Below are 27,315 nucleotides of genomic sequence, written 5' to 3' on the forward strand. Positions count from 1 at the left end.
TTGTAAGCACTTTACATAGAGAAATACTTAAACAAACAAATGAGACAAATGCAGTTTCTGTATCTACACTAGCTAGGTTTTTATATGGTTCAAATTTTATTGCGGTTGACTTTTAAGTGTAGAGAGTTGTGTGTAAACAGAGTTTTAATAAGCTGTCTCGTTTTTTATGCTTGATGCAACTTCGTAGTCATAGTAATAGTGGCAGCATTGTCTCTGATGAAATTCAACTTTGATGTGTTATGTTTGTCCATTTTGTGCAGGCACGCAACTTTTCGAGCGTGTGGATTCTCTTCGTGCAAACAATGTGCAGCTGACTGTGCAGAAGGAACGCTTGCAACAAGAAAACCTGCAGCTCCAGATGAACACTGAATCCAGGTGCCTGTCTTTGTCTTGTCTCCTGCATGCATTGAGAGTCAAGGGCTCTGTGGCTAATGCGGCTTTCAGAACATACGACGTCATTTAGAGGGCCCTGCGATATCATCATAAAATGTTTGCAGATGTCCTTGCTAGAAGTTAACTGCTCTCCTTGTGTTCCTACCAAATGGATGCTGTTTCTTCAAATAGGTAATGCTCAAAACATGGTGGCCATAATGTGTTTCAGGCACCTGCAGTGCACAAAAGCATGGCTTTTGAGATTGATTTCCATTCCTCTGTTGAAGCTGACACTGAGGGGACACCAGGTATATCAACTCAATTGATTTGTCATCCCCAAACACCATTGATTATTCATTCTGCTTTTATAGTTTTGGTTACCTGCTACGGTAGCTCAGTGGCTGTGGCATCGCACTTCTGAGGTCACGTGTTCGATCCCTGTCACATTCCAATGGAATGCAAAAGTGCTCATGTGCCGTGCATTGGTTGCTCACTAAGGAACCCCAGAGGGTCAAAATTAATCTACTGTCCCCCACTACGACGTGCCTCATAATCAGATCGTGATTTTGGCACATAGAGCTCCAGAAAAAAAAATACAGTTTTGGTTACAAATACCTTATCAACATTCTGTCACACTTCCATTTCAAGGGTTTCACTACATCAATTAAAAATGTTTTTATCAAGCCTTATGCATCCACCAGGAGCTGGCATCCTTGAGACCGATATAACTGGCAATTCCCCCGTCTTTTTCCGTGTACTACGACTATGCCAAGCTTGTGCTCGACAAGGAATCATTCCTAAGCTCCGTAACCAAGGCTGCCTGGTCCCCTGCTACTGCTACGGGCGATCTCAAGCAAGCCTTTTTGAGATTGGTAGGCATCTTCTTATCATATTTTTATTTTAATTACCGTAAATGGCAACGCACGAAGCAAATAACCTAACCTAAAGCTCATGGATCACTGACAAATTAACTTAGAGCAATGCACATGTAAGAAAAACTTTCACAATAAAATAAAGAAGTGGCCAATTAACATAAAGCTACAGGCTCATTATAAAATAATTGCAGCAGAATCCATTTCACGATGACTTTCGATGTTAATGCATTAGCCTCGAATCAATGCAGCGAAACAACGTATTGCCACCGTCGAAACGAGTTATGTATGAGGTGGGACTGCAGCGGGACTGCTCTTTTGTGCTTCTCTAAGGACACTCTGCCATCTAGCGTTGCTGCCACGAAGCCTGGTGTGACATCCAAAATGCATGGCACGCCGATGTGTGCAAATGCTGAGAAACACGTCATGCGGTGTGGGGATGCGCGACTCTCACGCGTCCCCTGATGTTGTTTTCCCCGCATGTCTCCTGTAGTCCGGCTTCTCTGCGTGGCTAAGCCCGGCGGTGGTTGCGAGAGATGGTGCTAGTGTCGCGATGCTAATGCCACCGAACGGCAGGGTCACTTGGGAGAAAAAGGTCGGAGGCGCTCTCTCTTTGGCTGGGGATCAGCGACCAACACGCACGAACGCTTCGCGCGTGCGCCGGCCCGCTTCGCGCGACCGTCGCGCGAGGCTTAGAGCGGGACACCAGTATGGACGAACACAGATCGTTCGAGCGCGCCACCGTTCGCGTGACTGTACACGTGAACGACTAGGCGATGGTGTCATAGCATGGGGCGAACGTATTCGCTCGCTATCGGGTCGCGGTGAGTCGGACTTCCTTGATTTGTCGCGCGCCCGTGTGAATGTTCTATTGGTTGTAATTCGGCTAGTATGTATTAGTGTATGAAAGGTGCAATAAATGCCCTTTTGAGTGTCTGCACTACTGCGTTGTCGTTCCTTTGTCCCAAGAGCACATGTGTGAGACCCCACAGCGGCAACCGAGCTCGCACTTCTGTCCGGACTCGCTGCACCATTTAGGGGCACCGGTGAGAAGTCCACGCGCAGCCTCCGAGATGAGAAGCGTAGCGCGCCACTGTCTGCGAACGGTGAGAATTGTTCCTTCGCTTGCCGCACGCTCACTGGCTCAGTGACTCTTGTTGACACGAGGTTCCTTGGAAAGCAGCACATTTCCAGTGCATACATAACACAGCTTGCATTGGTGGGAAAGGCATTCTTTGCAAAGTGCCACACACCCAGTGTCCTAGAGTGGCGCAGCCTGCTGGGGTTGCTATCCTTCAGGAACCTTTGTGACGTGGCTTCAATTCCTCTAGCATTGGAGAAATTTGAGGGATCTTTTTCATTACTGTAGAGCAGCAAATTCCCAGCGGCACGTAGTACAGTGGAATCTCGATGATACGATCATGGTTAATACGAATTTCCGGATGATACAAATTTTTCTGTGGTCTTGGCCGAGCCCCATTACTTTGCAACGTGCTAGAGAACGGCTGTTATGAATTGATGTTCGACCCACGTCGGTTGATATGAATAAACGCCGCCCCACCGATGGCCCGAAAGAGAACGGCACGCAGTCACGCGCTTTCTCCCTTTCTCTTTTGGTGCGGAGGCGCGGACACGACGCCGGACGGCACGGAGGCCGCGACTGGGCGCGAAGAGTTTGAAGCGGTGGTGCTTTTGTTGCTTTTGTGCTTTTCCTCCTTTTCCGCGTGCCATCGGACGGAGCGGCTGCTGTGCTTCGGGCCGCGTTCTTTGTGTTTGCGCCATTTTGCCTAGTCACAGCGAGCTATGTCTACCGAGATACGATTTCTGCTGATTTGCGCGGCCGTACGCCGAGGCGCGGGAGCCTCCGTTGGCGCGTCTTCCATCGACTGCGTTATCGGTGCCGATGGCACGGGGTGATTGTCGGTTTCACTGCCGGAGTCACACGGTGCATGATAGCGCGGCACGTAATCCAGGGTGCAAGGTAGCGCGGCACGTTCAGTCAGGTGCTCCTCCGCTTCTCCCGCTAATCGCCATATTTTTCTTACCGTAAGAGGCTTGCGCTTCCGTATTCCGAAGGCGTGTTTCGTCCAAAATTTCCTCTCCAACGAGCGACAATCTATCACTAACCTGGGAGTTCTCAGTAATCCTAATTCTGCGTGTCAAGTGAAGACGCCGGCGTGGTTTACGAAGCAGACAACTGTGGTTTCCATCTTGCCCCTGCCACAGCAGCAACCAATGGAGAAGCGCCTTTCAGCACAGCAGCCAATCGGAGGCCCGCTTTCATCGGATGGCCCGTGTGACTACTTCTCGCAGACCCTCGTTTCTTTTGTGTTTGTGCGTTTGTTACAAGATGGTGATGGTGGACGAATTAAGAAGCGGAACGGCGAAACTTTGAGCTTTCGAATGATACCAAGATGGCGGTGCTCGATGGCGGGAAATATGAGATATGTCTCCGTGAACTGCGGTGATTTTGCGCTATTTAAAGCTGTTTTCTCGCCCTGCGCACTGACGAATTAAACTTTTTCGGGCACCTTTAGTGCATTTCCAGCCAAACCATCTTGATACGGCGTAGGTTAGGCGTTGCAGATACTGAAACGCGTAGTTTTCAAAAATAGAATTTTCTTGCGATTTTTGCGATCTGATCCCCGCGTCCCCCCTTAATTTAGCTAGTTTCAATTGTGTTTCGATGATACGAATTTCGGCTAAGACGAAAATTTTTCGTGACCCTGTGCAATTCGTATCATCGAGATTCCACTGGTAGGTATCAAAAACTTTTACTGAAGAGCGGCCGACACCTGCTGGCACATCCACAGTGACCCAAGTTAGCATCAGAGAGGTTCATTGAAGACCAGCACAAACCGAGTGGCACATACCTAGTGCTCCAAGTCGGCGTCAAAGAGTTTCTTCAAACAGTGGTACCTACCCAGTCCAACATCTTACAGGGACCCGTGTCCGCATGAAAGAGGTTCGCTGAAGAATGGCACGCATATATATAGAGCAAACGCGACTTCTTCCATCAGGCGAAAGGCCGTGGGGGGACGGGAGGGAGGGAGGGGAGGCGACGTTTAGCTGCGGCACCAAATGCGTATCTATATAAAAATGTTGTGAGGCGAGAAGGTGGTAAAGACTTTGGACGCTGCTTGACGAGTGTCCCATTCTGATCTCGTCGAAATCCTCCGAGCCGCACCCCAGAGGCACTGGCAACACTCACCAACGCTATGCGCGTTCGGTGTGAACGCGGACAAAACCCCGACGGCGTCAACAACAGTTTTGCGCGTTGCTGGGGCTGCTGCATGTCCAAGTTTATACAGCTGATAAAACTACTATCCTTACTCTGTATAGCTCTCTACTAATTTGCTATCGCAATTGATGCTTCGCCTTTCGGATGAAACTGCGACATTTTTTTTAACATGCTTACTAAAGAGTGACAACATCAGGCAACATGGTGTCAGCCCGTCTTGATATAAAAGAAAGTTCCGTTTCACTCAGAGAATTTAGCAACATCACTCAGAGAAAACCTGCAAAACTCGGGGAATCTGAATATGTCAACTTGGTAGACACCCCGGTTTCCTAATTCTGCACGTAGCCCGTCCAAGTGCTTCTGTGCTTTTCAAGGACATCTTTGGACAACCACGGCTTTGTCGCAGTCCACACTAAGGACTGCGATAAAGGGGGGGGGGGGGGGGTCATTTTTAGTGTTTGGATTGAATTTATGAACCAGGTCACCACTTACTGCTTTCACATGCATTGCCAACTGTAAACGCCCCATATAATAGTTTGCAATCGCTTTCATAAGCCTGCTCTGAAAGTCCATTTTACTGCTTCGAAACGCATTTTTGGCTGCTCCAAAAGCTGCTCTGAAAGAGGATGAGCCAGTAGCATCACCGCGAGAACACCTTGCTTGCACATAATGATAATGGTAATTTTTATTTTGGAGGTTAGAACAAGAAGTGACAATCCATTTGGCTGGGTTCTTGCTCTTTTACAGAGGCAGATGTAACAGGCAAGAGACATAATAATCTCAATGCACTTACCAATTATGAGGCCTGGCTATTGGATTGCAACAAATAATTTGCTACTTATGCCTAGCTCACACATCCCTTTTAGATGATTGAAAAATCGAAGCATGCGAAGCATTGAAATATGAGGTATGTACAAAAAATAACTGAACTTTTGAAGTAGCGTGCCAACCGGCAGAGGGAGCACGTTGTGGCTACTGAGCGCATGTAGCGGCAGGTTTACACAACAAACTGCCATTTGCCGCGTTTCTCTCTGACCGTTAGTTGGTGAGCTACAGCTGCTGAAGTGAGCACATGAACAAGCTGTTCTTCGGATTGGTGCCAAAGTGACAATGAAGGAATTAGAAGAACAGCGTGTGTGTTAAGTTCTGCTACAAACTTGGGAAAACTTTCACAGACATTTCAGTTGCTTAGCCAAGCATACGGGGAGGACTGTATGAGTCACACGCAGTGCTGATTGGCTCAAGTGTTTTGAAGACGGAAGAATGTCGGTCGGTGATGATTCCAAGCCTGGACGACCTTCCACATCCACAGATGATGACCACATCGAGAGAGTTCGAACTGTGATTCGTAGAAATCTTCGTTTGACTCTTCGAGGAGTCGCTGACGAAGTGGGTATCAGCATAGGATCATGTCATGAAATTTTGAGTGACAAACTTGGGATGAGTCGTGTCAGTGCGAAATTTGTGCCACGTTTGTTGACTGTCGAACAGAAGCAGACCCATGTTGAAATCAGCCAGGAACTGCTTGCTGCTGCCAGTGACGATGAAAACTTTCTTAAGAACATCATAACAGGCGATGAGACATGGGTTTATAGCTATGATGTTGAAACGAAAGTGGAGTCATTGCAGAGGGTGGCCAAAGGTTCTCCTCATCCAAAATAGCATGCATGAGTCGGTCAAAAATGAAGGTGATGTTGGTGGTGTTTGTTTACTGCAAAGGCATTGACCATCAGGAATTTGTGCCACATGGTCAGACGGCAAGCAAAGAAGTTTACCAGAGAATTCTAGCACGTTTGAGAGATTCTGTGCGCAGTAAGAGGCCCAAATTGTGGGAAAATCAGGCTTGGATGTTGCATCGTGACAATTCCCCTGCTCACGCGTCACTTCTTGTCCGCAGCTACTTAGCGAAACACCACACTACTGTCGTGCCCCACCCACCATATTTTCCGGACTTAGCCCCAGCGAATTTTTTTCTATTCCCCAAGCTGAAAACCACCTTGAAAGGACGTCGTTTCCAAACCGTAGAGGAGATCCAGGACAATGCGAGAAGAAACCTGCGCGCCATTCCAGAAAGTACGTTCCAGGAGGCTTTCCAAAAATTGAAGGGAAGATGGGAAGAGTGCATTTCCAGTAAAGGGGATTACTTTGAAGGTGACAGCACTTAATATGTTGTACCATAAGCAGTAAAGGTGTTATAGCAAAAGTTCGGTTCTTTTTGAACACTCCTCGTAGATAGGAAGGTTTAGCATTGGGCTCTTTGTACAGTGTTCTAAGGATATCTGGGCAAGAAGAAATGTTAGTTCGACGATGCACGCTCGGCAGTTGGCACTGTAGAGCAGAATCAGCGCCCTGGCAGCAGTCAAGCATCTCACAATGCTGGCCTGATGAGGAGAGCCGCCAGCTGGCTTCGCACCTCGATGGTGCACAAGATGAGACAAACGAAAAATCATAGCCGTGTGTTCCACTCCGCTCAGAGTACTCAGAGTGGAGTGGAACGTGTGTTCCATTCCACTCAGAGTACTGTATGCGCATCGAAGTGGTATGCACACAGCTGTTTACGAATGCTAGTGTTTGCGCATACAAAGCTCATTCCAGCACTAGGAGGCAGAATGCTACGCTGGCTTTGCTGCAAATCCATTTAACTGGAGCATGATGATGCATTCGCTTGTCTTTGTCGTTTCTGCAGCCAAACACGTTGCACGTCTCTAAAGGCCATCAAACTCGTCATGCGCGTGCCGCGCTTGTGCCATCGATACCAGGACGGCACGATAGGATGGCGCGAGAACATCTTGAGTGTCTGTATGATTTTTATAGCAATAAAACAAAATATATGCCTGTTGAATTGATTAAGCATTGTACACTGTATATAAGAATGTGCGCACTGGAATCGTGAATCGTCCACTTGCGTTTTACTAATGGTGGTGTGGCATACAAATAGGACACATACAGCTACTTGGCAGTTGATAAAGTCGGGAACTTTTGATGAACTCTATCCTTGCTTGTACGGAGATTGGAGACATGTCTGTGGGCTTTGGGAGCTTTCCTAATAGTAAAACAAACGACGAGTTCCTGTTCAAGAGTTTTATAATATTGCCGCGTCGGTATTCGTGCACAAGTGCGCCCTGGCGTCGACAAAGACGACGACTGGGCTGCTCGAGATTCCGGAAGGCATCTAGAGAAGAAGAGATTCTTGTCGTTGGCGCCTCTCTGGTTTCTTCTCCCGAGTACGGCGCGGTGGTTCTATAATAAAGCTCCTGAGCTTTGTGTATCGCGACACTGGTATAGGTGCTGGGTACCGTCGCCTCATGATCGGCTCTCCTACGAGCAGCCCTGCATCTAGCCTCACAAGACACCCACGCGTCGAGACGCCTGTTCACAGCACAAGCCGCCGCCTGCAAGGTTTCAGCTCTGAATTTGGTGTCTTGCAAACATCGTCTTCATCAACGGCCGCCACCCCAGCTCCAGCAATGGCACTTCCAAGCAGCCCAACTCAGGTAACAGTTCAAAACCTTCGGATTCCTGAGCCATTTCACGGTGACGCGCATGAAGATGCGGTGGACTGGCTGGAGAAGTATGAACGGGTAGCTAGATCGAATCACTGGCACCCCGACCAGAAGCATTTCAATGTCTATTTCGCCCTCGAAAAAAGTGCAAAGACGTGGTTTGAAAACCGCGAGGGAAGTCTGACAACGTGGGAGGACTTTTCGCGTTGGTTTCTCGACACATTCGGGAACACAAATCGACGTGAAAACGCACTGCGCCTTCTCGATACGCGCATCCAAAAGCCAAATAAAGGTGTCGCCATGTTTGCCGAAGACATGGCGCGTTTGTTTCGCCGCGCAGATCCCAACATGCCGGAGGCTAAAAAGCTCAGCCATCGTGGCGTCAAGGAGCAGCTGTTCGCTGGCCTTGTGCGCAATCCGCCTACAACAGTGGACGAGTTCATTAAAGAGGCCACAGCAATCGAGCGGGCGCTGCAGCAGCGGTACCAACAGTACGATCGTCTGATTGCCGGGGCACTGACAGGAGCCGCAGCACTGGTTACGGACGATGAAACCTGTTTGCGCCAGTTGATACACCAGATTGTGCGCGAGGAAATTGCGAAGGAGAACGCCAGGCTCGCACCGCCGCACGAGTTCCCGGGTGCCTCCATCGCTGAAGTGGTACCCGACAGGAACTCCGACAGGTGCTCGCCCCTTCCGAGCCTCGCACCGAGCTGTCATACCAGCCGAATGCATACAGCTACGCAGACGCGGTCCGCCGTCTGAGCCGCCATACCAGCCGAACACATACAGCCATACAGACGCTGTTTACCGTCCCGTGTCTTCCCTGCCGGCGCCACAATACCATCAACGGCCTTCCTCGCAGCCTGGGCCCAACGGGAACCTGTCAGACGGCCCCAGCTCCGTAGGACCGATATATGGCGCACTGAAGATTGGCGACCATTGTGTTACAATTGTGGAGAACCAGGACACATCTATCGTTTCTGCCCTCATCGCCCAGCTGGCTACCAGGGCGGCCCATATGCCACTACGCGTCGTCTGGCTGATGAAAACCGTGTCCCCTTCGACGACAACCGCACTGGCCGGCAAGTGAGCTCTTCGAATCTGCGGTCGCGCTCACCGTCTCCAGCACGTTTCGCCTCGCCGAACAGCCGCACTTTTGCTGACGTCGTGCGAGGTCGTTCTCCCAGCCCACGGCAGGGAAACTGAAAGCAGCGACCTCAAGGGCGAAGGTTGCAAGTCCTCAAATTGTCGAAAATCCCCCCTTGTTGCCGAGAAAGGAAGACGCCGATCAAAACGTAAATAATGCCGACAAAACTGTGACTGCCGACCTCGCTGTTACGATTGATGGGCACGAAGTGACGGCCTTAGTAGACACTGGCAATTATCACTTTTCAATTATGAGCGAGCCGCTGGCAGACAAACTCAAGAAAGTCAGTACAAAATAGACGGGCCCTTATATTCGCAATGCTGGCGGCCAGATTAGGACTCCTACAGGCAAATGTACTGCAAGGCTCACGATCGGGAATGCAGCTTTTGTCGCCACATTCGTGATTCTGCCGGAGTGCTGCAAATCACTCATTTTGGGCATGGACTTCTTCAGGGAGTATGGCGCCATTGTCAACATATGCGACGGCGTAGTAACGTTTTCCCCTGCTTTCGACGCGACCAATGGAACAGAGCGACAATGCTGCACCCTACATATTACCGACGAGGACGTCTGCATACCGCCACTGTCTTGCAGCCTTGTTTCCATCAGTTGTGGCACACAGATCACCGAAGAAGCGGTCGGGGAACATGCAACCGCCCTTCTGTTCCGCCAAGGAGTCGCCATCGCCCGTGGCATCGTCTCCTTAGTCGATGGGCGTACAGAGGTTCTATTGACAAATTTCACAAACGAATGTCGGTATATCAGTAAAGGCACCGCTGTCGCGTATCTCGATGAAATTGACCACACTGAAGACTGTTTTGCTATGCAATGAAAAAGCCAAGGCTCCTACAATGCCATGCACACCCGCTGTCGACATTGGACCGTGCTTAACACCTGCAGATCGACACCGGCTTATGGAATTGCTTGAACAGTATGAGGACTGCTTCTCGTCTACGTCGCGAGTTAGTCAAACGCCGCTGACAAAGCATCGCATCATCACGAAGGAGACAGCAAGACCCATCCAACAGAACCCGTATCGTGTAGCTCAGAAAGAACGCGAGGCAATACAGCAGCAGGTTGAAAAGATGCTACAGGATGATGTCATCCAGCCGTCGAACAGCCCATGGGCATCACCTGTGGTGCTTGTCAAAAAGAAAGATGGTAGCTTGCGGTTCTGCATTGATTATCGCAAGCTGAATCATATTACAAAGAAAGATGTGTATCTGCTGCCGCGAATTGACGACTCTTTAGACAGGCTACGGCATGCGCGCTCTTCTCCTCTATGGACCTTAAGAGTGGATACTGGCAAATAGAGGTAGATGAGCGTGATCGAGAGAAGACTGCATTCGTGACGCCTGATGGGCTTTATGAATTCAAGGTTCGGCCTTTCGGCTTATGCTCGGCCCCAGCCATGTTTCAAAGGGTCATGGATACTGTCTGATCCGGTCTGAAGTGGAAGACATGCCTGGTGTACCTCGACGATGTGATTGTTTTTTCCACCACTTTCGAAGAACATCTAAAGTGGCTGCTGTCAGTTCTTCAAGCCATACGGTCCATGGGACTCACATTGAAACCTGAAAAATGTCACTTCAGGTTTGAAGAGCTTCAGTTTCTAGGTCATGTAGTTAGTCAAGAAGGAGTTAAGCCTGACCCCGATAAAACTGCAGCAGTCGCAAAGTTTCCTCGGCCTACGGATAAGAAGGCGGTCAGACGCTTCATCGGTCTCTGCGCTTATTACCGACGATTTATTGCCAATTTTGCGCATCTCGCCTCTCCACTCACCCGCCTCACAGGAGAGGACGTTGCGTTTGTATGGGAGGAGCAAGAAGCGGTGTTCAGCGAGTTACGGCAGCGTCTACAAACTCCGCCAGTACTCGCTCACTTTGACGAGGATGCGTCAACAGTGATCCACACCTATGCCAGCAACCCGGGCCTTGGAGCTGTCCTTGTTCAGTGGCAGGACGGTGCCGAGAGAGTAGTCGAACATTGTCACGTGCCGAGTCCAACTACTCAACCACGGAGAAGGAATGTCTGGCCGTCGTATGGGCAGTCACGAAGTTTCGCCCGTACTTATACAGTCGCGCCTTTCAAGTAGTAAGCGACCATCATTCGCTTTGCTGGCTGACCAATATGAGAGAACCGTACGGACGTTTGGCACGCTGGAGCTTATGGCTTCAAGAGTACGATATGACAGTGGTGTACAAATCGGGAAGACAGCACCTCGATGCCGACTGCCTCTCCAGATCACCTATTGAATCACCGATCGCAGATGCGGATGAATGCACAGGCCTTTTAGGGATTGTTGATGCAGCCGCCATCTCTTGGCAACAGCAAGCCGACCGAGAGCTCAACACCTTGATCGAGTTCTTGGAAGGACGAGCTACGAAGGTGTCCGGATTATTTTCACGGAGTCTACCTTCATTCTGTTTGCACAATGGCGTTCTCTATAGGAAGAACTTCTCTCCAACAGGGAAGAGCTATCTGCTAGTAGTTCCCGAAGTTCTCTGCCGTGTAATCTTGCAAGCCTGCCACGACGAAGCCACCTCGGGCCACCTTGGTTACACGCGAACAGTAGCACGAATCAAGCAAAACTACTACTGGCCTAGGCTAGCAGAAGAGGTGATGCACTATGTGAGGACATGCCTTGAGTGTCAGCGACGCAAAGCACCACGGACTAAACCCGCTGGGCTATTGCACCTCGTTCCGGTACCGGAAATGCCGTTTGCTCAAGTTGGCACAGACCTCCTGGGCCCCTTTCCACTATCTGACAGTGGCAACAGATGGATCATAGTCGCGACGGACTATCTAACCCGATATGCGGAAACCAACGCAATTCCGAGCGGCACGGCAGCTGAAGCAGCACGATTCTTTATCGAGAACATTGTCCTCAGACACGATGCTCCAACGATCATCATAACCGACAAAGGAGCCGCATTCACAGCTGAGCTTCTGCGCATTGTGTTCACGCTGAGTGGCAGAGCCCATAGGAAGACGATGGCCTATCATCCACAAACAAATAGGCTTACCGAGCGCCTTAACAAGACTATCGCAGACATGCTTTGCATGTATGTCGATGTGGAGCACAACAACTGGGACACAATCTTACCATACGTCACATTCGCATACAATAACGCACGCCAAGAAACAACGAAAATGACACCGTTCGCTCTGGTCCATGGTCGAAAAGTCACTACAATGCTTGACGCTATGCTGCCTCATGACTGCAATGGTTCAGATGCAGATGCCGCAGAGTTCACTGAACGTGCCGAGGCTCGCCCGCGTCAGGATAACTAGTGAGCACGAACGCGACACACAATGCGACAATCTCCGCCACCAATTTGCCGCTTATATGCCCGGGGAAAGAGTGTGGATTTGGTCTCCCGTCCGATGCCGAGGGTTCTCGGAGAAACTTCTACGCCGGTACTTCGGCCCATACAAGGTTCTACGCCGTATTAGTGACGTGACCTATGAGTTGGTTGGTGACGGTTCATGCTGCTCGAAACGCCGTCAACAGGTGCCTGAAGTAGTGCACCGAGTGCGCATGAAGCCATATCATTCAGAGTGAAGTGGACACCACCAAGCTATCAACTACGAGTCTTTCCGCCACGATTTGATCAGCATTGGGACGATGCTCGCTCTGGAGGGAGGGTAATGCCGCGTCGGTATTCGTGCACAAGTGCGCCCTGGCGCCGACAAAGACGACCGGGCTGCTCGAGATTCTGGAAGGCATCTAGAGAAGAAGAAGAGATTCTTGTCAATAAAGCTCCTGAGCTTTGTGTATCGCGACAATATAAGGGACTGAGGTATGTTTATGTTTCGAGTGCTATCATGTTGTAAAATGTTCTTGATTATGCGATGCTGGCTTGCTTTAGTAGCTTAATATGTGCATGCTGTGCGAGCAGACAAGAATGTGGCGATAGTCTGTCTTATTCGGAGGATTGAAAAAATCCGAGAACATCTAAGCACTCCTTATGAGTTGTGAATGCGAAAGCATTAGTGTCCAGTTAAACGCCGCCGAGCGGTCCTTCAAGTCATGAACCCCTCGCGGACAAGCAAGCGTCGTGAAATGCTTGGCGCGTTTGGATTTGGCCTTACCGAGGTGCACTTGGAACCTAAGTGAGCGCTTGCGCAGACAAGGAACGCGTGGATAACAGAGGCTTCCGAGAGCGAAGGTGACATGGCGTCGCGGCTATGCCCTCTCCCTTATGCAACACCTGGCGTGCTATCGCAGCCACAGGTGTACCCTTTCACCCGCTCTGCTGTCACCAGCCAGCGTGGTGTTGCAGCCAATGGGAATTTAGGTGCCATTTCGCTGCTACAGACGTAGCCGGCTTTTTAGCTCAATGGGCCATTTCACGCTTTTGCATCAAAACAGTGAGACAGCTTTTGTGCTCAGAGTCTTGTTGCTATCCTTGTCTGCTTGCAGCCTAGGAAAGCCGCGGGCAGCGCTCGAAACTAAAATCTACCAGCTTCAGGAAGAGATGACCGAGTTACTGCGGCACAAGTCTGAGGTGAGTGGTGCCAGTGTGGCGAGGTGCTTTGTGCAGGTTTTGTTCTTTGCCATGCTGTGCTGCGTGGCTTGTGTCTTGGAAGAGTGAAGATTTGTCATCACAAGTGTTCGTAACTATGCTGGACTGCGAAGGAAATGGCTGTTCAGACCGGACAAGAGAACAGCATGTTCTGTGCCGTCCTTTTCTGTTTTCCTTTAAATAAAGCTCACCCTCTTTTCAAGCAGTGCAGCAGTTTACAATGCACGTGCATGTGCGCAGCTCTTGCCCTTAATGCAGTGTGCAGAGTCAAGCTACTTTGTGGTTCTCGCCAGTGATTTATTAGAGTATTATTTCGGAGTACTTGCTGGGGCGGCAGCATCTCTAAAAGTTTATTGCTTTTTTGCCGAGGCAAACAAATCATTTCTGCAAGAAGACACCCTCAAGTTAACTAGGAGGAGAATCAACAGAAATATCAGTCAGGCTAACTCATATCGAACCGAGGAGACTCAAATGAGGCTAAATGCAGAAGTGAAAAAAGAAAGCGTCAAATTGCTGCTCCTACAGTAGAAGCCTTTTAGTTGGTTGTCATAACTTCATAACAAATTAACTGTGTGTATATATTCCCTCACAGTGACATATATTTTCTTGCTCATTGTTAAGTAAAGTCCCGGAGCAACTGGGAACATTGTGTGCCAACCACTGCACTGACAGTAATTGTGCATTTAATTCAAAAGTGCTCAAAATGTGTTGCAACAAAGCCTGATGACACAGAACAGGACAATTCTGTCCATGTATATGGCAACAGTGCCATCTTTTGTCGTAATGTCAAAGCTCAGCATTATGATGGGTGCTGCGTAATAGGTGCACCACAATATTTGGCTTGCCAGGAATGACAGAAAGGCCAGCCTACAACACACGGTAGTGGCAGCAATTTAAGCCCCCTTCTCAAGTACTTGAGTTGGATGCCATTTATGAGATGATATCCTTCGTCACCACACATATATGCGACAACCCTCTTAAAAGCTGTTTCAGGCAGCTTTACTAAGCCTTTTCTTGAATATGTCTACAAAATTGCTGTTGGAAGTAACATTTCATTTTAATCAAAATCTTTTCAACTTCAGAAGCTCCATTTATGGCTATAAAATTTCATTTTTTTCTCCTGCTGCAAGAGCTGCCGTAATGTAGCTTTGCACCGAAAAGTGTGAGTATTTTAGCTTAAAAGAAAACTTCAGCTCAGTCCCAACTTTGATGCCACCTGTCAAATACATGTAAAAGGCAGAAATGGTTTTCTGAGATAACCCCTTGATTGACTTCAATGAAATTTGCTGCATTTTTGAGAGATACATTCGAATCTCGATAATTCAATCTCGAAGGGGTCCGAAAATGTGTTGGAAATAATAGAAGTGGGAATTAAAAGGTCTTATTCTCGAAGTACAGTTAAACCTGCTTATAACGAACCTCCATATAACGAATTCCTGGATATAACAAAGTTTTTCGATTCCCCGCCGTTACTCCATAGAAGCACATGTATTTGAGACCTCTACGTAACGAAGTGGCAGCGGGAGACCCCCTCGATATAACGAATTTCCCCCTTCAACCACCTAGAGATTTCGCCCCAAATTTTGTCATTTTTGCGCGAGCAGCAACCGGAACCACCTTCTCTGCCGCGATGGAATGCGAAGCGAGCACACGTGTGCGTGCGTGCGTGTGCGAGGCGGCCCTGCATCCCTCGACCCGGTGATCTTGCCGCCGCGGGCGTGACCTTTCCCCCTCCCTTCATTCAAATCTGACCCTGCCGCTTGCTGCAGCTGGCATAGCCCGCCAAGCCGGCACTCTCTCCTTTTCCAGCTGATGTTGCCGACGCGCTGGTACACGCTGTGGCACATCAGACTCGACACCGCGGACACGGACACGCCCTGTCAAACGCTGGCGGCGTGTGGAAGCGCCGCTGGAGAAGCGAGCGAAGTGACCTTCGTGCTGTTGTCTATCGCTTCAACGCAAACTGAGCGCCTAGATCACACAGCACGCAGAAAGCTACGAGCCGCCGACCAGTGGCGCAACGACGGGGGGGGGGGGGGGGGGGTTCTAACCCCCCCCCCTGAGGCCGAGTTAACCCCCCTTTTGTTTAACCGCTTTTCTTCCCTTGTGCATTTGAGAGCTGCAACTAAGATGTAAGAAGCGCAATCGCCTGCACATTCGCAAACTTGCGCAAAAAGCACATTTTGAAATTGAAATTAGTGCTGTTTAGATGGTATTGGCAAACTTAGGCAAACTGTCAACCCCCCCCCCCCCCCCTGGCAAAGATCCTGGGTGCGCTACTGCCGCCGACGCACCTACGCAGATCGCTTTCAAGATACGGGCTGCACGACCGCGCGCCGCCCCGCTATCCCTCCCCCCTCGCTCCCTCGCTGGTGCCTCGAGCGCAACGGAAGAACGTGCTTCCTCCCTGCTTTTCTTGCGCGCGCGAGGTTTAGACGCGGTCGTCGGCTCCCCTCACACGTTTTCACTCGCACATACAGCATACGGCGTGCAGCGACTGCGTTATCGCCCTTGGACTTTAGGGTACGGCCACGCTAGCGGCAAAAACGCGCAACGAAAACGCGCGTCAGAAACGCGCGGCAAAAGCGGCAGGAATGGGGGGTCTTGCGGCGTGCTGCTCGAAATTGGTTCTGCGGCAAATGCCGCGTGCCACAAGATAAACCAATCAAGAGCGACGAGGGTGACGTCACAGAGCCATCACAACCGGAACGCCGCCAGTCCGCGCCAGGTTTTCAATCGACGATCGTCGTCTCTCGTATGAAACAACGAGCGCTCGCAGTGTTGCTCGCCCGTTCGGAGAGCGCAGGAGATCTTATCGCGCTGACGCGCGGCGAGACGCGCATGCCACGGTGACCTCGCGTCAAGGCGCTGACGCGCGGCGAGACACGCATGCCACGGTGGCCTCGCGGCAAGGCGCTGACGCGCGACAACTTGCCGCTCGCCGCATGACGCGCGCGTTTTTTGCCGCTAGCGTGGCCGTACCCTTATATACGGAATATCTATGAGCCAAAACCAATTTTAGGGCCACAACGCGTCATGGACACCATCTTTATATAGCAAATACGGATCTCAAGGGCCATACTTTTGCTGGCGGAAACCGAAAATACATCATAGTTGTCTCCCCAGGCACTTTGGGCGGCCAATGCCATCGTCAAGCCACCAAGCCAAGCGACATGAAAAGTCAAAATGGCTGCTCGGGCCGGTGCGGGATGGCAGTTCGCAACGTATGATGCGGGAACGGTCCCACAGTTGCGATGCAACAGCGGTGTTACCAATGCATTGAGTTCTAAGGGAGCTGTGCCCGGACCGGTCGAAAACGACGCAACAGCCGGGAAAACGCAGCCCCCGGGAACGTAACAGCGAGGTTCTACTGTAACACTATACGACGCCATCGTGACGCTCGCTCTTCGTTTCCGATGCCTCGCGCTTGTGCGAAACGACACGCGTCCACGCATCCGGTACCTGGTGTGACATTCCGAGGATGAGTGTGTCGACGAAAACGGAAAACGGGTGCGTGTTACAATTGAGGGCGCGTTTAAATCGAGTAAATACGGTAAACGTTTATTTTTCGAATTTTCGTGCCGAACCTGCTTATAACGAAATCCTCTTTATAACGAAGTTTTTCGGGAATTTGTCAATTTCGTTATATCTAGGTTTAACTGTATTCGTGCACCATGGCACGATGTACAAATGGTGCGAGTCGTGAAATATCATGGTGTGCAAGCACACAGCAAGTGAGGACTACGATACTGGCCACGCTCGATTCCCGATAACGGCTGAAAACGAAACTATATGGAGCAACCTAAGCTGGCGCCGGCACGCCCGGAGGACCGTGCAAGGTAAGGGCGGCAGGGAAGTAGATTTTGGCCTCCGCAGTGGCTTCGGTTAAGCCCCCTCTCCCTCTCCTTCAACTGTCTCCATTTGCGCTGTGCCGGCGCCGGCTTAGGCCGCTCCCTGAAGTTTTGTTTGCCGCTGTTATCGCGAAGCGAGTGTTGGCCGGTGTGGGCCTCCACCGCTGCTTCCCTATGCGCGGCAGCGTTCAAGGTCAATACGTGACCAGAGAATAGAGGAAGCATAAAGGAGAAGCGTTCACTGCCATTTTCTCCGCGTGGCTGAGATGTCGGCACATACAGGCGTGTTCCGGCACGTCGCAGAAACGGTGACCTTGCCATTTGAGAGAGGGTGAAATTTCCGCCGCGGATTTGGATTCCTAAGTGGACGAAGCCTCGTGATTTGGCGCGTTAGAGCATTGTCAGGGCGCAATATGTTCGAATTAACCATCGCAAATGCTTACGCGTTCGAATTACCGGGCGTTCTCGCCCATTGGAGTACACATAACTTTGACGGGACCACAGCGTCAGTTCAAATTATGTGTATTCAAATCAACGAAATTCCACTGTAGTTAGTCTAGTGACTGTTGGAAGCGAAATTTTGATTAGGGTCTGTATGGAAGCCCGAACTTTACAAATTTGGCCCTCTGCATCAAAAACAGATATCGCCGTCTTGTAAACTGCATCTGTTAGAGCATCTAAAGGGGACAAATTTTATATATAAGTTTACAGTGTACATGAATTTGTTAGAATTCTGCAAGGGGCTTTGCAAAAGTCATAATCACATATGAACAGTATATGGCAGAGCAGTGTATAATACACCAATTTTGTCCACTTTAGATGTACTATTAGATGCAATTTACAGAATTATATGATCTTTTATTGCTTAGTTACAGAGTTGTAAACCTGATAATTTTGTTTTCTGAAAATTTTCGATTTTTAACAATTTTTAATAAAAGATCAAGCCCTAAATAAAAATTTGGAGGATGCTTAAGCTTCGCCTTTAAGAGTAGAATGTGATAGCATTCAAAGATCCCTGACTTCTTCTCTCACATCCCGGCAACTGCAGCTTATGTAACCATAATGTTTACCTGGAAACGCTGGCGGTGAACTCTATGTGCGAAGGCGAGCTTTCTGGTAGAAACACGACCTATTGCGTTGGCCGATCTTCTCTTATTGTTTCGCACTTAGAATATTTCAGTTTGACAAGATTTAGCATAAAAGGCATACGCAGTCGGTGTCTTTTTTCATGACATTTGTTTGTGGGCTGTCATTCTCAAAATTCCGAGGAATAACTTTGTAAGGAATGTAAGACGAAGTATGAGTATCTTTAGTTGCAGAAAAAGTACTTTAGTATTGTATTCGCGACTCCAGCCATTCATGCGACACCTAGCGACGAGCGCCGGCAACCTCGTACGGAGGTCGGAGCGTCGGAGCAGACGCTCCGTCTGTAGCCTTCGCACTGCGAGCGGGTGCGCGCCACTATCAACGAAACTCCGCACAGCCGTGGAATTATGCTGCGTTTTGCAGTTTTGCGGCGTCGAAGAGCCACATGGATTGAGAAACTTATCATAAGCTGCGACAACGGCAATTGTTATGTTCTCAACATCTTGTCCGAGAAAGTTTTCATTTTTTTTTTTTCAGGCGAGGGTCAGTTTGTTGTTTGTGTGAAGAGAACGCGATACTGTTGCTTGTACTATGTTTGCAGTAAAGCGCTACAGCGAATTTCAGGAAGTTTGCGTTGAGGTTGTTACTGCCATCATGATAACGTTCAGCGTATGCGTGCTGCAACGAGCAGTTTCATGTGATAGCCGGCGTGGTAATGCAGTTTATGATGCAAATGTCGCCGCGGTACTCAAGCTTTCCTTCATTAAAGCTGTTATATCGGATACATGCGGCGCACAACGTGGAACTACCGAGTATGGTACATCAGCGAAAATCGATCGTTACATCGGAGTTTCAGGTACTCCCGGGTAACGTCGGTAAATCGTTCTATGTAAGCACAACACATACGCGCCAGCACGCAAAATAACTATGGGGTGGCACAGCGGTACGCCTTCCTTGCGACCTGGACACGCTATCCGTGTAACTAGTGCAAATTAGTAGGTGCTCATTTGAAAATGCGTAATTATCAAAGCAATTGTATCTCTTATCAGTGTCTGAAGGAAATTGGCAGTTCAGAGGCGAACACAGTTCTGGCCACTTAAAGTGCAGGATACGTAAATTATAGAATAACATGAAAATTAATTAGATTCATAATGCAGTAGCTTAGTTAACATTAATTTACACAGAAACATTTGTTTTATTTCATTAGTTTGCACAGCAGCCATAAGCGACATGTTCGTAGACAGCGGGGAGTAATCAATCATAGGTCAGGCCACGCAGCGCAAGCCATACACTGTACATGGTGTGAAAATGTGTTTTTATTGTAGTAAGCAGACCTTTCGGTTTCTTATTTATCGTATTGTTCTCTACGAGAGAAACAATGCACCAACTACTGGAATAACTACAGCTAAGCGAAGCAACAGTCACGTTGCGCAAATCTTGAATGTAAAATAGATAACAGGAACGCAAAAATAGCGAGAAAGGTTTGCCACAGATTCGTAGTGCATGCTCGCGATAAAGTGTAAAGCTTGATTTTAGGTTTGCGTGCTCTCTGGACTGAAAAGAGCGTGCAGAGTTTGCGCCTTCGCCGAACGAAAATGTGTTAAGGCAACAACAATGAGAAAGTGCGCGCCGGCTACGCATTTATCCGCATGTACAGTGGCAACAGCTGATGCAGCAAGTCGGTGCCCTGCTGCGGGCCATGTTAAACGTACCAAACTGAGCAGGTTGTAATATTTCGGCAATCCTGGCGAGGCCAGTGTGACGTATCCAACTTCACCGGCCGCTGTCTCGCACGCTCGAATCACCGGACTATCTATCCGTGCCTTAACAGTGACTCAAAGCAGCAGAAACGTGCTTGTACTTTTCCGACCATCCAACAGTGCACGAGTACTTCGGTTCCACGACCAGTGGGTTCAAGAATACATTGGTGATTTTCATCAGAATCTCGCGCAGGGTCCGCTGTCACGCCAGATGTTTGCACACACCGTGCGACCACTTCAGCCTCATTACCCACTGTGCCTCTCTCAGATCGGCTAAAAGGATTTGGTCGGCGTAAGCTACTCGCTTTCCTTCCTCAAAACAGCGCAAACCGGCATCACACTGCGCGAAAATCATCAAACTACTGTGTACTGTACATCAAACACAGAGGTTTCGGCGACGCGAGGACCTCCGTGTAACCGCCATGTTGCACAGTGTAGCCAGACGCGGCCAATTTTCGCAGCGCCCCCTGCAGTTCATTTGAGTTGCGAATAGCGTGGGTTCTCAAAGTGGGTTCCACGGAACCCTGGGGTTCCGCAGGCCCCTGCTCGGGGTTCCGCGAGCCACTGATAAATTTTCTGTGGTCCCGCGCTCGCCAATTAAGTAGCTAAAACGGCGAACAAGAGGTGTGCTCGATCCACAGAACTTCCATTACCCATGCCCGAGTGTCAAAAAGCACATCACAGTGCGTAATGACAGTGCGCGAACTGCGCAATAAATCCGCAAGCAGCTTGTAGCCACCCAACCTTCGAAAATGGGTAGCGCGCCTAACCTTTCGCACTTGAATCTCGGAGGCTGTAACTTACCAACATGCGCATTTCTTCCGTTTGTAGATAGGGTAGGTGCCAATAGCATGCGCGCCGCGAAAGAGCAAAAACGGCCCTTGCATCCAAAAACGAAGCGGCGCAGTCCGCATCGCCATGGTCCTCAGCGGCAATTGTACGCGATACGTGACTGACAGCAACGCCGGAATGCTTTGTGCTTATTTGTGCCCTCAAAGCCCTTATTGTTGTGTTAATCGCCGCGCGTACACCGCGTTGACGGCTAGCCGCGTGCTTCCATAAGTGCGTAGTCGGTATCTGCGATCGCCTTGGTAGCCACCAGTTTCGTCCGCAGTGGTTGTGGCAAACAGTAGTTTCGTTTTTTCTCGGTGCGCGCGTCGGCTGCGTGCCTTCATAACTACGTAGTCGCCATCCATGATCGTGTCGATAGCGACTGCGGATTCGTCCATACTTGTTGCAGCAAATGGTAGTTTCTTATTGACTTGGTGCGCACGTCGGCTGCGTGCCTTCATAACTGCGTAGTCGCCATCCATGATCGTGTCGATAGCGACTGCGGATTCGTCCAAACTTGTTGCAGCAAATGGTAGTTTCGTTTTGACTCCGTGCGCGCGTCGGCTGCGTGCCTTCATAACTGCGTAGTCGCCATCCATGATCGCGTCGATAGCGACTGCGGATTTGTCCATACTTGTTGCAGCAAATGGTAGTTTCGTTTTGACTCCGTGCGCGCGTCAGCCGCGTGCCTTCATAACTGCGTAGTCGCCATCCATGATCGCGTCGATAGTGACTGCTGATTCGTCCATACTTGTTGCAGCAAATGGTAGTTTCGTTTTGACTCCGTGCGCGCGTCGGCTGCATGCCTTCTGAACCGCAAGGTCGCCGTCCATGATCGCGTCGATAACGGCCGCGGTTTCGTCAGCAGCGGTTGCGGCAAGCAGTAGTTGCGCTTTGACTCAGTGCAAAAATGGCAAAGATTAAGAGCACCGGCTACATCGCGATGGACGGACAACTTGTTGGCAACCGGCTCACTATAGCGAAAAAATAATCGAGATGTGCGCGCGGTAGTGAAAAGCGTGTCTGCAGATGAAGGCGCACGCCGCGGCTGCGCTGCGAAGGATGTTGCGAGGCATTCGCCGCTGCTAGCCCTTAATCAGTCATGAGATGACAAGAATTTCAGCATCCTCGCTGCTTTTTTGCAAAATAGAAACAAGATTTGTTGATGCATTCAGTAAATAAAAGCGTGTTGACGTAGTAAGCATTCATTTATTGTTTTCTAGACACTCCGGATAATTCGACATTAGTTTAATTAGGCCATTTTAATTTGATTAACTCGGGGGGGGGGGGGGGGGGTTTCCTTGGCGCTTCATAGACCTTAGTAGGGTTCCCCGGAATGAACATGCTTGAAAACCCCTGGTGTATAGAATATTTTTCGCTCACAGAACGCCAGCGCCGGCTACGGCGCTGGACGCTGACACAGGATTTTCTGCCACACGGGGCCCTTAGCACTCTCACGTTAAAACTGCTTCCAACAGTCACTTGATTTTAGCTTTTTCTTTTAAATACAGTAAAATCTCGTTAATTCGAAATTTTGGATAATTTGAAGTAGCCGCCATGGTCCGTCCAACAATCTATTGAAAACAATATGTAACGCATCATTAAATCAGCTGGGCCGACTTTCCTCCGTCGTACATCGGGGAAACCAAAAATATAAAAGAAAGAATCAGACAACATGCGAATGATGTCGGAACATTCAACCGAATACGAAGCGCCTGTCACCGAACATTCCGAAGATGCCGACCACAATATTGCTTTTCAAGAAACCCAAATCCTTCAAACTGAGACAAACTCACGAAAAGGCTGCTACTGGAGTCATCGCACATTCGGAATACGGCGGGCAATATAAACCGCATCAAGGGCACCCTCCCCTGTGTGTATGTCCATGGCCTTAGAGACACGACAAAAAGAAGACTCCCCGCTCTAGGTCACCAACAACAAAACTCTCCCCCCCCGCCCCCTTTCAATGGCATTTCAGCGGGTAAAGCACCCCCAGCATCGGTCATCCCAGCCGACCAGCAACGCTGCAGGCACCCCAACCTTTCACTTTTTCCGTCTGTCAAGAACAGGTGCCCTGTCAAGTGTCTCCCCACCTTCCGCTCTCTCCCCCTACCTCCTGTCTTACGATGGACCTTTTAAAAGCTGCACACCGGCCACCACCAAAGAATACCCCCCCCCCGAAGGAGGAGCCGCTCCGAAACGTCCGGCAAATAAATTCCCTTATTTGTTACTTAAAAAACATTGCTACCGACACAGGACACACAGAAGAGGGCGACACATACGACGCTGAACTTACAACTGCGTTTATTGGGAAAACACGTCTGCTTTTTGAAGCTGTACGTCAAGCTTGCGCGCATGCGCACTGTCAATAAAAACACTTGTCCTTCCCAAAAACATAGCCTCGTGTTCGCCGAAAGAGTCCATTGATTCATGGACACCTACAAAGAGGTGGTCATGTTGTATAAGATAAAATAATTTCTTAATGTATGCAGATACCTCAAAACTCAGTTCAGTGAAAGGTGATATGTACGCCAGACATGATGGTGATGTTCTTTTAGCCCTTTGACTGCCGTATTCTTTTTCCCCAACTTCTCCTCAGCCCCTGCCGCCTTTTCCTTGCACATATTGGTTCAGTGGACATTTGGTGCGACATTGAAGCTGGGTCATTGCCATCTCCATATTTGTGAGCCGTTGATAAATTTCTTTATCTGTCAAAACCAGGCATACGGATGTGCCATGCCGACCGTGGCTGCTCTTCTGATCCTCAGCCCTGGTCACCTATTTTTTTTTTTCGTGCGTCGGTTTTGCAAGCATTCCATGTCAGTAGAAACTTGTTTTTCGTCGTCGCTTTCTTCTGGTTCAGAATTCAGTAACAGTTCATAAATCTCTTTGTCTGTAAAAGTGCAGACAAACCTGCCACATTGTTTTGCCATTGCTGCTCTGACTATACAGAGCACTGAAACAATGTAGCACTGAGACAATGAGCTCCACGAGCAGACTTACTAGCACAAAAGGTATGCAATATTCTCTTTTGCGCAAGTTGCTTCTGGAGAGGCAGGGAGTGCACTGAAAACACAAAGGAACTATATACTCGCAAGTGCCAGTAGTTTTGTCATTAGGTCGGATTTCCTACTTGACCCTGCTTTTGTACTCATCTGTGTTCAAGTGCAGCTTTGCACATATGGCACTTTATAGGCACCTCTGCAATCTTGTTATTTCGTCCATAACTGGTACATGGCTACTTCAGCCCCAGCACGCTCAACCCTTGGGAGTTTGTCAATTATTGTGTGTGCCTCTCGAGTGAGTCATCTGGCTCGTCAATGCCTGCACTTTAGAAATGGGCTACTTGTTGCTCGGCTAGTTGGTTCATAATTTCTTGCGGCGAGGAAAGACGCGAGAACAATGACGGGTGGACAGGAAAAGACAATTGGTTGTTTCCGTCATAATTTTCGCATCTTTTTCTGCTAGTAGAAATAGGCTGTGGTGCTCTTTTAGTGTTTACAAGCAGATTTTCAAGCTAGTGCATCACTGATGCAACTTTTTGCGTTTTCCTCTGTGCTACTTCCACATGCTGTTTTCTCTTGTACACAATCAGAGTCTCTGCACACTTGTGACAATACATTGCTGTAATCTTCTTAAGCAGACCAGGCTGCAATGCAAGTAGCACAAAAGACAATGCAAACAGCGCATGGGTGTGCCATGGAATGAGCCTACATTTTTTAGCATATTTGTTCTGAGCTGTCAGCATGCAAAGGGTCTGGACACATCACTACATAGGGCCACTGGCTCGTGTAGTGGCCTTACAGATTTATACATGTAGCAATAAATGTAGAATATATACCACTCAGATTTTTCATCTGCATCATTCAAGCAAACACTTGTAATCTTTGCCTGCTGACTTTGTGTGGAAAGAGAGAAATTATCGTGTGTGCATGTTGCCATTGTAGAAGCCTGGACGGGTTCTGGTGCCCTTTGGCAACTGGAATTCCCAACAAACAATGACGCCAAGGGCAGTGGTGTTGCAGAATTTCAGTGAATGCGAAGCAGCAGCAAAGTTGCTAGAATACAGGTCACTGTGCAGAGACTTGACTGCTGTTCATGTAACAAGGTGGTCTAACGAGTTGGTTTATTTTTTCTTCGGCTCAACAGCACTCGCAGCAGTTAATTGACGCCAAGAACAGCTTGGAAGAAAAAGACCGGCAACTTCACCAGAAGGAGACAAGGCAAGTTTTTCTTTTTTAAGCAATCGGTTGTTTACAGCATCATTTGTTTTACTCTTATAGCAAAATTAATAATGATAAATGCTTGCTATGACAAGTTGATGGGGAAGCAGAAATTTCTTTATTACAATAAAACTTCGTTAATTGGTATTTCACGGGACCGAACAAAAATGTCCGAATTAACCGAATCTCGAATTACTCAGGCTATCCAGAAAACAAGCAAATGCTTACTACATCAACACGCTTTTATGAAGTGAATGAATGAACAAATCCTGTTGCTATTTTGCACAAAAACAGTGCAGAAGCTGCAATTCTCATCTCGCGACTCATTGGATCCTGCAGCGTCAATCGAAGCCTCGCGCATTCATTTGTGACACGCTTTTTGCTACCGCGCACACATCCTGATTGTTTTTATTGCAACAGCAATTATGTGGGCCCTCCAAGTGCATTTTTGCCGTCGCCATGAGGTTTGGTATAAAGTCCACCGGCGATAAAACTTACCCCGCGCGTCATATGCTGTGTGTGTGAGTAAAAGCATGCGAGGGTGAGCCGGCAACCACAGCTTAATCTCACGCAGGCAGGAGAGGAAGGTGGCCGAAAGCACGCGGTTTTCGTTCGCACGCGACGCACGGGGAGAAGGCAACGGAGACAGTGGGGGGTGGTGCGTTCTGCTCTTGCCGCTGCAGCTCACGGAGCTGCCGTGCGGGCGCCGTAACTTGAAAGCGATCTGCGATGTGGCTGAAGTGTGTGCCCGTGGGGGCCTCATCTTCAAAGTGATCTGCGATGGGTACAAAGTGCATGCGCCGAGTGCCAGTAGCTTTTTGCGCTGTGCTTTCGACGTTTAGTTAGCGTTGAAGCGAGAGCCAGCGAGAAGGTCAATGTGCTCGCTTCCGCTCCGGCGCTTTCTCACTCCAGTGTTTTGACGAGTTAACGCGGTCATCGAGCGAGATATGTTCATGTTAACCTGTGCGCACGTGACACCGTGCTTGTTTATTTAGTTAGTAAGCAAATATTTACAACTTCTTATGACCGATAAAACTATCCCTACATCGTATAGCTGTCTACTAATTCGCTATCGCAATCGATGCTTCACCTTTCGGGCAAAACTGCTACTTTTTTTTCATCGTTGAGCCGATCGCCAACAGACCGTCTGTCCATCGCGATGTTGCCGTGGTGCTCTTCATCTTCCACAGCATTGCACCAAATCAAAATGAAACAACTTCGATGGGGGAAAATGCGAAAACTTCGTGTACTTAGATTTAGGTGCACATTAAAGAACCCCAGGTGGTCCAAATTTTCCGGAGTCCCCCACTACGGCGTGCCTCATAATCAGATCAGTGGTTTTGGCACGTGAAGCTCTATAATTTTTTTTAATGAAACAACTGATGTTTGCCACAATTACTGCGGAGGAAACCTCGGCCACTATCGACATGATTGTGAACGGCGATTTTGTGGTGGTGAAGCCACGCGGCCGACGCATGTACCGAGTCAGAATGAAATTACTTCAATAAGGCTTCTACTGGTGCTAGTTGGTATGGCATCCTTTTGTTGACTGCGCTATACTGTTTTACTGTTTTACGCATATGCGTGTGAGTCCTTTTTCGTCCTTTGTAAAACAGTAGCGCAGTCAGCAGAAGGACGAAAAAACTGTTTGCTGCAGCTGCTGCGGGAGAAGCCACGGCCGCTATCGACATGATCATGGATGGCGACTACGCAATTATGAAAGCACGCGTTCAATACGAGGTGATGCGCGGTGCTAAACGCAAGAATAAGGGCCAAAATAGGCACGAAGCGTTCTGGCATTGCTGTCATTCATGTACGATTTCCGCTTAACGATTAACAAGAGTACGATTAACGAGAGTTTGATTGCATTGAATAATGCATACGCCTGCTGGAACCA

General features: G+C 49.0%; 1 protein-coding gene across 5 annotated transcripts in view; it reads left to right on the top strand.

The window, feature by feature from the left end:
• Nucleotides 1-27,315, top strand: part of LOC119441296 (autophagy-related protein 16-1) — a 445,594-nt gene that overhangs the window by 6,978 nt on the left and 411,301 nt on the right. For all 5 annotated transcript variants that reach the window (XR_007465397.1, XM_049661133.1, XM_049661132.1 and 2 more), the window contains exons 2-4: nt 261-375; nt 13,565-13,649; nt 25,345-25,418. Coding sequence is in view for 4 of the 5 variants with exons in the window: in XM_049661133.1 (XP_049517090.1) it covers nt 261-375; nt 13,565-13,649; nt 25,345-25,418 (274 nt within the window). In the remaining variant the exon portion in view is untranslated. The remainder of the gene's footprint in view (nt 1-260; nt 376-13,564; nt 13,650-25,344; nt 25,419-27,315) is intronic.

Source organism: Dermacentor silvarum, chromosome 2 (assembly GCF_013339745.2).
Source record: "Dermacentor silvarum isolate Dsil-2018 chromosome 2, BIME_Dsil_1.4, whole genome shotgun sequence".
Taxonomy (NCBI): Eukaryota; Metazoa; Arthropoda; class Arachnida; order Ixodida; family Ixodidae; genus Dermacentor; species Dermacentor silvarum.